At 42.8% G+C, this 11,541-nt stretch overlaps 1 protein-coding gene across 4 annotated transcripts in view; it reads right to left on the reverse strand.

The window, feature by feature from the left end:
* The window catches only part of F10 (coagulation factor X), a 33,419-nt gene extending 24,492 nt beyond the window's left edge, over window positions 1-8,927 (reverse strand). The window contains exons 1-2 of one of the 4 annotated variants that reach the window (XM_053312392.1): window positions 8,780-8,924; window positions 1,024-1,184 (exon numbers count right to left, since the gene is read on the reverse strand). In XM_053312392.1, coding sequence (XP_053168367.1) covers window positions 1,024-1,184; window positions 8,780-8,849 — 231 coding nt within the window. In that variant the 5' untranslated portion in view covers window positions 8,850-8,924. Of the gene's footprint in view, window positions 1-1,023; window positions 1,185-8,779 lie in introns of all 4 variants that reach the window. The other 3 variants (XM_053312395.1, XM_053312393.1, XM_053312394.1) reach the window with 3 other exon arrangements.
* Window positions 8,928-11,541: the final 2,614 nt, after the last annotated feature.

Here is an 11,541-nt window from a genome sequence, read left to right on the forward strand (position 1 = left end):
CCATCCTGCCACCAAAAATATTTAGGGGCAAAAGGGAAAACTTTCCCCTCACCCGGTTGGACCCCCTCTCCCCACAGCTACTGCCTCCCTCTCCCCACACTTTTTTTCAAATCAAAGTAAAAGGGGGGGCTTTCCCCTCACCCTCCCTCCCCACAGCTACTGCTATGGGTGCAGCTTTTTTTCAAATCAAAGTAAAAGGGGGAACTTTCCCCTTGCCCCCACTCTCTGGAGCTACTGACACCACTACTCCTTGAATATTGTCACCGTAGGCAGATGCCTCCTCTGCCTCTGCGTTAAACCATGCCTGTTGAGGGGTATGAGGAGAAACATTAAAATCTTCACACAGCAGAGTATGCTCTGGTGGCAAAGAAATTCAGCCTAGGAGATCATCTGGAGACATTAGGTGGAGTTCCAAAAATAAAGATTTGTTAAGAAACATCACATACTGAGAAAGAGCCATTGAACAACATACTCTAACAGGCACTAGCCTTCAACAACTGAACAATTCTAACTGACTCTTAACTGATCAAGAGAGACAAATTTAACATGACTCACCATGCCTCTACTGGCCAGAAGAGGTTACTGTGGTGCTAAGAGCAATGCCTTAGAATTTTCACTTCTAATAAATGCATGCTATAGAAGCATGACAAAAACAGTTGCATGAAAGGGCAATCGAACATGATCAGGACCAGGGCAGGCAGGATGGGGGAAGGCCACTCTTTCCCCATGCCCAGTTTTCCTGCTAAAAATGGCCCCTTGAAGCAGAAACCACCTTTTCAGGCACATATTGCCACTTCTGGGGTATAATTTTTTGTATGAAAATGGCATGTAGCGAAAGAGTGAGCCTTCCCTTTCCCACACATCCTGGTCCTACCTCAATTTACTCTGCTGTGTTTTTTGGGAGGGGCTGTGTGTCAAAAAAGAGGCATTTCCAGTAGGAAGCACACCTCTATGATTGCATGCATTGGCGTGTATGTGTAGTTTGTCCCTAAGACAAAGCAACAGTAGCTAGTTTATCCTCACAGTTTTCTCTTGGTCTTCAAAGGCTTCTCTTGCTTCTTCTTTTGTGCATTTCTCCTCATAACACTCTCTTTCAATATTTCCTTGCTTAATCTCTTCCAGAAATTGATTGGCTCGTTTTGTTCTCTGCAAAAACTTGTTTGCCATTTTATCTTGTAAGAATACTAAACAAGGAAGCAAAAAAGATTGTTAATTGTCAATGCTTATCAAAATACTAAGAAAGCAGGCTGAATATATAAGTAACAATGATGTGTTTAGTTGTGATGGTCCCAGTTCAAGCGATGAATGCTGCTTCATGTTACTTCTGGTGGTGGAAAGCACACCATGAGGTTAACTGTATTAGAGAAAATTACTTATATAGCAGAGTATTTCAGGAGCTAACTTACTCCCATTACAGCAGAAGTTAACAGTCTCTCAGGGGCAACATTGTAAATGATAAGCATGGAGATTCATGTAAGGTTAAATACTTTAACCTTCTACTTTAATAATCTATTTTATTCAGAAATCCATGATGATAGAAAAGACCTATATCTAACAGCTGGCTACATCTAAAAGCTGGTCAGAGAGAGAGACCTATAGAAGCATGGTGCTCAGAGAAAGAGCTAGAAGCATTCTGAGAAGGAGGAGGAGGAGGAAGTCACTCCCAGGAAGTGGGACCTTTGCACCAGTAACCCTAATGACCACTAGCGGCATTGGGAGAAGAGATTGATAGTTAGGGTCTGTACTCAGGTACAGACCCTAACTATCAATCTCTTCTCCCAATGCCGCTAGTGGTCATTAGGGTTACTGGTGCAAAAGGTCGATGCCATCTGGAGCTGGATCTCCAACATCCCTTCTTATTGCCTGTCACACTGGTTCATGACTCTCATCTTCTCACAAAGCATCTGGAACCGATCTCTTGGTAGTGGCTTGGTCATTCCATCTGCCACCATCTCTTCAGTTGGGCAGTACGTCAAGTTGACTAGCCCCTTCTCTTGTGCATCTCAAACATAATAGTGCTTTGTGTCAATGTGCTTGTTCTTATGCAGAGATTCAATGTCTTCTTCTGCAGCTTTCCTCCATTTCTCAACTTTGTGGGTTGTCATCTTTTCAACATCTTGCCATGTGCAGGGCTCCTGTAACTCTTCACTTCTGGTCATGAGTGAGAGTCTTTTGGATGGAATCCCTTTGTTGGGCTTCTGTGAGTGTCTCAGTTCTGTTTTAGGCTGTGCAACCCCTTCCGATCTGCTTCTGGTTCTGGTTCACTGGCTGGCATAAGGTGTATTAGAGTCTGCTCACCTGGTTCCTCTCTCATCTGGATCCTTGGCCCAACCTCTGCCACTTCCCCTCTGTTTCGCCTTTGTCTCTCATCAAAGTACACAGCATTGCAAATTTCCTTGTCACCAGTTTCAACATTAAGGATTCTGTATCCTTTTCCTCCAAGTACATATCCACAGAGCATTCCTTTCTTACTTTTGCAATTCAGCTCGTTTCTCTTTGCTTTTGGTACACATGCATATACTTCACATCCAAATACTCTGATATGCTTTAGGCTAGGCTTTTATCCAAACCACAATTCAAATGGTGTCTTTCCTACTGCTTTGGTTGGCAATCTGTTCTGTAAATAGCTGGCAGTCATCACTGCTTCTCCCCAAAACCTATTTGCCAAACCTGCAACTTGCAGCATGCATCTGGCCATTTCTAGTAAAGAGTGATTTTTCCTCTCTGCCACACCATTTAATTCTTTTGTGCATGGGGGCATAGTCTCAAGTTCAATCCCCTGCTCCTTCAGGAATGTTTTCATGTCATTTGACATGTACTCACCTCCATTATCCGACCATAGTCTTTGAGGCTTTCTTCCAAATTTGTTACTGACCAGTGCAACATACTCTTCAAACCTCTGAAACACTTGACTCTTCTCAGAGTATAAACATAAGCAAATCTGGTAAAATCATCAAAAAATGTGAGTATGTAACGATTAAAACCTCTGCTTTCTTCAAATGGACCACAAAGATCATTGTGAATCAACTGTAGGGGGCGCTGTGACTCTTTCTCCTCTCTCTTATGAAAGGTAGGCTTCACAGCTTTAGCACAAAGGCAACAGTCACATCTGGATGCAGCCTCTCTGCATCTGTACTTTAAAATCTTTAATTAATTTCCCTTTCTCAAGCTCATGAATTGTTTAACATTAGAGTGAGCTAGGCGTCGGTGCCAAAGCAAGTCCCGTGATTGCACCCTTTTGCTAGATTTGCTCTTTCATTCATAGAGTCCAATTCAAACAATCCACTCTCTCTTAGAGTTGCAGCCATAATCAAATCCTTTCCTTTGAACTCAGCTCTGCATCCTTTTTCAACTCCAGATTTCACAGAAATCAAATTATTTTCCAATTATGGCACAAATAATGCATCCTTAATAGTAACCGCCACACATTGTCCATCTGGTAGCTTACAATGTACTATTGCAACACCTCTCCCCTCAGCAGAAAGGGATCTGCCATCTGCGAGATAAATTGGGACTTTGTAATCCTTATCCAAACAGATTGATTGATTGATTGATTGATTGATTAAGTGCCGTCAAGTTGGTGTCGACTCTTAGAGATCACATAGATAGATTCTCTCCAGGATGATCTGTCTTCAACTTGGCCTTTAAGGTCTCTCAGTGGTGCATTCATGGCTGTCGTAAGTGAGTCCATCCACTTTGCTGCTGGTTGTCCTCTCCTTCAACTTTTCTCAGCATTATGGACATTTCAAGGGACCTGGGTTTTTGCATAATGTGTCCGAAGTAAGATAGTTTGAGCCTGGTCATTTGTGCCTCGAGTGACTATTCTGGATTGATTTGTTCTATGATCCATTTGTTTGTATCCCTGGCTGTCCATGGTATCTTCAAAAGTCTTCTCCAGCACCAAACAGTTTAATATCTTTCAAAAAATGCTCTGTTGCTCCGGAATCAACGCAGAATATTTTTTTATTTTCTCAATCATGGTATTATAACTTTTAAACTTGAGTGTATGAGAATCTCTTCCTGGTATGGAATTCTGATGGCTTTTAGCATCAGGAATCTCAACCCTCTCTATCTCTCCTTTTGTCTTCTTTCCGCCAGCAGCAGCTTTCCTGGGCTTATCAGCACAATTAGCATATGGATTCTCATCGCCCTTAACACTGAAAACACCTTTGTTCTGTGTTACAGAGTGAGACTCTGTAACATGGTCTCTATGAAGAGAAGCCATTTCTTGCTTTCTATGAAAATGTTCAGCCAGGCGCCCAGAGATATATTTTAAATTTAAAGATGAATCTGAAACTTATTGCCATTGCCAATTTAAGGGCTTGATAACTTTCAGACAATGAGCTGATGAATCCCACAACTGCAGCCTCACTGAGGTCTGTCCCCAAGTCTTTGAGCTGCTTTCCCAGATCCTAGATTTGGTTTATATGCTCAGTAGGATTTTGTCTTTCATTCAGCTTCAAGTTGCAGAGCTTTTGAATGAGAAAGATGGTATCACTGGGGCTTTTGTGATTATAAAGCTCATCCAGCCTTTTCCCAATTTCACTGGCCAATTCCGCACCCATAAAATGAGTATATAATTTTGGACTTACATGCATCCCAAGAATTCAAAGTTTTCTTATTTTGATAATCCCAAAGCTTTCTTGTATCTGCTTGTTGCTCACCAGGTCTCTGTGTGTCCTCCAGAACATTGTCGAGTCCTTGGCTCATCAGATAGGATTTGAAATGACCAGTCACTGCAGTTTGAACCATCCAGCCTGGGAATGCTGAGGCTAATCTGGCTGGAATCAGGGTTGCCATATTCAAGCTTCTCAAATCTGAGTGGCCTAATTTGCATATTTGCATATTATGCAAATTATGCTGAAACTGATTTATATTTATTTATTTATTTATTTATTTATTTATTTATTTATTTGAAAGATTTGCATACTTTCCCCTCCTTCTCTGTCCTCCCATGTGATTGGATCCAGAGTAAAATCCGAGCTACACATTTAAAATCCATGTAAATCCAGGTGGAATTTAGCAGCCGGGTCGAGAAGCTGAAATCCAGGGGCTATCCTAAATTCCAGGGGACATGGAAACCCTAGCTGGAGTCCATGCTGTCTCTTTGTTACTGTAGCTGGAGAAGGAAGTCACTCCCAGGAAGTTCCTGAGGACAGTCTGTTGGGGACACCCTGACCCCAACATTAAACCCAGAATTACCAACCCAGAATTGTGTAGAATTCAGGCCTGTGTGATTCCATTTTATTAAGGAATCAATTAATGCCTGAATTCAAGGTGAACTGACACCCAGGTCTCATGACTGCCTCTGATAATTGCTCTGTGAAGGAAGAGGCAATCCAGCAATGTATCCTCAGTGTTTGTGAAATGGGTACTCAGCAGAAACACAAAGGCCAGGCCTGGTCTATCCAAATGCTAACATTTAACTTACTACTGTATCAGATAACGTCTGTGGTGAGGAGCTGAGCTCGCATTTCTTCCTGCAAGAAGTCTATGTTAATCCTTGTCAATGATTATTCTGCTATGCCCAAAGGGGATACCCAATTGCTGTCTATAGAAATTCCACTCTAGGTAGATGCACACAAAGAAAATATCTATAGATTTAATTATTCTTTTATTAACACCTTTTAATACCTTCTGGGACCAGGCGCCATAAATCTGGGGACAACAGATGATGCCCATTTGCAAGCTCAGAGATGCAGATTTGCTTTGGGCAAAACAGAACAATCCCCTCCCCAAACTAGCAGAAGTTGGGATTGAGATCTCCCTGGACTGAGCTAATATCCTGAACTAATATCAATAATTAAAAGACAATATCCAGAAGGTAAGAGCAAATTGTCACCTTTTTGGGATCCAGAAGGATGAGGATATTTTGAAAATAGACTCTATGGAGATCAAAGGAAGGAACAACTATAAAGAAGGGGGCTTAGTGAACAGAGAGCTAGCAATCTTTGCCTAACAAGCAATACTTGCTCAAGAGCCATCCCAGAGTTTGCTGCTAAAGCAGCGGGGCAACAAGCAGGAACTCTTTCCATGGACAGGAACTGTCTGTGACTTCTGCTGCACAGTGAGAAGTCAAGACTTTCCCAGCCATGGTGCTCTCACGCTCCACCTTGCTCTGAGCAAACTACCACCAGCCTGCTTGACTGCTAGAAGCTTGCATCACTCCCAAGCTCCTTTTCTCCAGCTCCAGCATTTCTTCTGCAGCTGAAGCCTTACCACTCTCAAGCTTCTGACCCTGGTAATATGCTGCTTCCACAAGGCTTGGATGCCTCCATCCTTCCCCCTTCTCCTCCTCCCTCTTCCCTCTACTAATTCCTGATCTCCCCAAACCATGCCATTCCTCAATCTTCCTTACCCCCCCCCACTTTCCGTCTTATATCTGAATTATATTAGGCTCTAGGAAAATTGAATACACACACATATGATAGTTAGGAACACTGGGTTAATGTTGTTGCTAGCTATGATTGAAATATTGTTAGTAGTACTGATTGATGGTTCTGTTTTCTGCTCAGTTAGATTGATGCTGTTATTCCTTTATACTCAATAAAGCCCATTGGATCATTTAGGAGTGTTAGATATTCTTTCTACCTTTGTGCCCAGACTATACATGGTCACCGTATAAAAGAACTGGTCACTTTGTGACACTGGTGAAGCCAGCCTAATCTCATATGCTAGTTCCGGAGCATATCTAGAATACAAATCAGGCTTGGTTCACAACAAGTCTATCAATAGAGGGGTCACAGAGGCCGAGATAAACAGGAAAGAGAAGGAGACCCTAACTATCTGTCTCTATTCCCAATGCCCCTAGTAGGCATTAGGGTTACTGGTGCAAAAGGTTGATGCCAGCTGGAGCTGGATCTCCAACAAACTCGCATTTGTTTTCTTCCTTGATTGTATCTTTTTATTTAAGACCAATAGCTGAATCACTTTGCTTTTATTTAGCACTGCAAAAATCCACCCCAAAATCCACCCAGTCCTCTTCATCGCCTTGGCTAAAATTCTTGTTGACATTCTAGTAACCTCCCACCTTGATTGGTACAACTTTCTGCTCTCTGGCTTTCTTGTTGCACATCTCAGTCCTCTCACTTCTACCCCCAAACTCCACTCTCAAAACTGTTCATATTTCTAGTTGCTCAGATCGTGTGTCACTTCTCCTGTAAATGTACTGCCCACATTTCCCCTTCTCTATCCTTGTCTCTCTTTCCTCCTTCTGTTGTTTTCTCCATTGACTGTTTTAGCCTGTGACCTCCATGAGGGGCTTGGTAAAACCCAGAATGGAACGGGCTGGAATGACCCCTTAAAAATCAAACTGGACCCCCAAAATAGTGGCATGTTCTAGAGACACTCAAGAACAATATTTTAGTATTGAAATATTTCCATTATTAGACTTTTATTAACTCCTTCAAGGGCAAAAATAGAACAGAACAGCAGAACAGTCCAGACTTTTGTGTGTTTCAATTCAGGGGTACAGTTTTCCCCAAAATATTTGAGGAGCTCCCCCCACATTTTACTGAACTCCTCCCTAGCAGACTAATAATCCATATCTTCTTCTTTTCTTCCCAAAATTGTCTTTCCTTCCCTCTGACAAAATCTAAGTAAGTCACTCCTCAAGCTTTCCCTCTGTCTGTTTTAGAAGCATTAAAAAAAAAAAAATCATTATCTTTCATATAGTCAATTGCCCTGACCCAAAGAACAGGAAAAGCAGCTGGAGAATGTGGGCATATTTCAGTAATGGTGAGAGGAGGAGGAGATGGGAGGAGTGCCATAAAATCCTAAAACACTGAAAATACAAGAACAATTCTAAAATTTAGAAGCAAGTTAGATACCATTCGAAAAACATCATTCCATGCTGCCTGCAAAGTTTTGTTACGTTGTACATGAATTTTTCAAAGTTTCCCTTTCATAACATTTTGGGATATTTTTAGAAGCAGAAGCAGTTCGACAATTCCCCATGTTAAATATTCTACTACAGTCTTACTGATCTGTAAAATGTTAAACATTTTTTAAAAATACTTCTATTTTCTGTCTTTCCTAGTTTAGTTCTTGCCCCACCCTGTGTCATGTTTTTTTAAAAAAAATCCCTTTCTTTAAAAATAATAATCACTTCTACTGAATCATCTGCCTGTTATGGGGGCATGTTAAGTAACGTTCTGTTTATTTGCTACCTCTTAATAGAAATATTTTTGTGATCAGTTAAGCTGTCTCCCCACTCATACATTTCATCTTCTGTCTCCTCCCTCTGAGCAGGGAGATATTTCTGTTATAATACAGATAGCTTGGTGTTCTGGAGTACTTTTAATACATTTATCTGCAAACTGCTTGCAAAGTACACTGTGTGTACTTATTTCACTCGGATATAAGATCAAAAGCCTCTCCGAAGAGATCTCCAGGAAGCTTTTCACCTGGGGCTTTGGAAGCCCCCTCCCAGAATGGAGGGGGTGCATTCATATATCGGCTAGATATATCCCAAAGTCCCAGCGAGTTATAGGGGAGCAGTTCACCCACAATTTAGGTTTTTCACTGCACATTAGAGTGTAGCCCGATTTATATCCAGAGTTAAAAATTCCACAATTTGTGGCAGTTTTCTGGGACAACTTTGAGTTCGCAGTAAAGCCTCCCCATAAACCCGCAGTAAAACCTGCTGTGCATAAATGTCTCTGGCTATCCTTATCCATCCTGACACAGTAAAGAGGAATATTCCTTATTCAGAAGAACCCAAACCAACTGCATAAAGATTTTATGCAAACCAGTTACATAAAAATTAAGACCCTCTTACCATTTCCTTCTGTCTTCAGGAGACATGTTAGAGAAGTGATAATCACAATGAGGAGCAGCTGTTTAGCCATGGTATCTTGCTGTGTAAAACAACACTCTGTTCTACTTCAGGCTGTAGAACAAGGTTCAAACAGCATACTTCCTGTTCCTCTGCTGTAGCTCTTATCATATACAACCAATGTGTTTGTCTCTGGATATGGATTCTTCAAATGACTGTGCTGACTAGTCGGACATCCTAGACTTTTCCAAGTAAGGTCACAGAGAGCTGTAGTAGATGAAAAGCATCTGGTGGCTTTGATGCCTCAAAAGAGAGCTTCCCTTACTTTTTGCCATAGATACATAGGCATAAAGGAAATGTACCAGAAGGTCAAAAACTGATAACATTTACAGAAATAATCTCTCAATATGGTCTTCACAGGAAACTCAAAACAACCTCACAGACAGAGCAATTCATTTCTAATGAAGTCCTAATTGCGCACCCCTCACCCCGTGGTGGTTTTTTTTTTAAATTACAGGAAAGTTATTGCAGTATCTGAGTCAGAGAACAAGAGAGAAAAATCAACACCTTTTCCACTTGACTGATTTACGTTAGCAAGAGTGTTGCACCCCCAAGCTACGGAAAAACAGCAAAACATGCTAAAAAGGAATCAGGAGAAGGTAGGATCAGCAGTCCTGAAACTGTGCCGAACACATCGGAGGAGAATGATCAGGCCCACATCAGGGTAAGATGCATATTTGGCCTTGCCAGAAGGTGAGCAGGACTGAATTCATTTGGAGAGGGTTTGACAATTTCCCAAGAGAGGTGGCCGAGGGATATGGGAGCCACCCAAGCAGAAAGGCATTAGGAGACAGAGCAAGGAAAGCAGTGGGTGGAGTCATGTTCATGACCTCTCGACATACAGATGTTTTGGGCAGCATATCACACAAGAGGGAAACCCAAGCTGGATCACACTGGAAGGCAATTGCTGAACTGTTGGACTAGGAGTAAAATATTGTTAGAGGTTGTTAATTTTACCCTCAATAGGTAAAAAAACAGCAGAGCACTGAGGAATGAGCACACACTCCAGTTACAGAGTGGGTAGTAGAGGATGGTTTAGTTGTTGCAGCTATTAGAGAAAACACATGGAGATCTTTGTGGAACTAAATACTAAATATTTATTGGTTAAATACATTTGGATAGGAAAGATCTATAAAGGACTACATAATGGATAGGTAAGGAGAGAGAGAGAGATGTTTCCATCTGCTCTCTAGGAGGAAAGGAAGGATTGTGACTCAGCACAGGAAGTGCAGAAGAGTCAGATCAGGGGTCATAGAGTAGGGACAGGTAGAACAGTCAGGGAGACCCTTACTCACTATCTCTACTCCCAATGCCCCTAGTGGTCATTAGGATAGTTGATGCACGGGAACTCCATCTCCAACAAATATAGGGTAGAAACCTTTATTTTGTATCCATTCAGGCTTGGACTGGCCCACAGGGCAACAGGGCTTATTCCCGGTGCGCCCCATTGGCAGGGCACCCCTGTGCCCCGCTGCACTCGGCAGCAGTGAATACTCCCACCCTTAATTACCCATTCTGCTCAAAACTCAGCGCCCTCCCCACATACATTCCACGGCCCTCTCAGTGCCCTGAATCCATTGTGCACTTTTGTTCTGTATTCCACTTACACTTAATACATTTTGGCTTATTCTAATTGGACCCAGAGTCTTGTGTAATTATAAAATGGAAGATCACGTTAAATCATGGGCTTGTGACAATCTCTCTCAACTGTGCAGGTGCGCCTTGAAGTTAGCAAGAGATGCTGGGCTGAACCGAAAGGCCCAGCATTGCTCCAGCCACCACCGGGGGTGGGGGGAGGACTGCTCCACTAACCCCCTGGGAGCCATCCCTCAGGCACACGGTGGCTGTAATTAAAGAAAAACCAAAGACGTTTGGCGGGGCAGGTGCAGGGTGGCTGCTGGAGCCCCGCCAGCCATTTGGCAGCTGTAATTAACAAACAAACAACCCATGGAGGTTGGTGACATCACCGGCCCCCCAAAGTAGGTTTCAGGAGGCCTTGTGGTGGGGGTGGTCCAGGTGCCAAAGTTACCTAGGTGCACCCCTGTGCTCATGGGTAAATTGTTATATTCTATTTATTTTGGTTAAGCATAGAGCCAGTTTCAGGTTTGGAGGCCCTTGGATCAGCCGCTATCCTCTCATCCAGTGGCACTCTTACCCCAGGACTTTGGGGTCAAAGTCCAGGATCTCCACACCCTTGCCCCCCCCCCCAATCTGTCCTGGGTGGTGTGGTCACCGCTGGCCCGCACAGCGCTGGGCAGCCGAGTTTGACTCATCTGTCCTAGGTGTTTTAGCAACAGAAGAGGAAAGAAATATGTGAGATAGGAGTATGTTAAGTTGTGTGCTGAAATGTTTCTGCAAATGCATATTTGCATATATATACCTGTTTTACATTCTTACATTCTTGTGAGTACAGTTGCTGCTTGTGTCCTCAAGAACCAATGTTTTAAAAATACTGAGTGTGTCATGGCGTGTGTGTTTGTGTAGGAGGATGATGCTTAACCTGCAGCCAGGAGGGCCTCGGGCGGGGGGTGGGGGGCTCCAAAGGCCTTTAGGTCCAGGACCCAAAATTACCTAGGTGCACCTCTGCTCTCATCAGTCATTTCCTGCGAGCAAATATGAACAAAAGATGAGCCCTGCTGGATCAGATCAAAATGTAATCTTATTCAGTATCCAGATGCCGCTGTGAAGCCCACAACCAGGTATGA

Source organism: Hemicordylus capensis, chromosome 3 (assembly GCF_027244095.1).
Source record: "Hemicordylus capensis ecotype Gifberg chromosome 3, rHemCap1.1.pri, whole genome shotgun sequence".
Lineage (NCBI taxonomy): Eukaryota > Metazoa > Chordata > Lepidosauria > Squamata > Cordylidae > Hemicordylus > Hemicordylus capensis.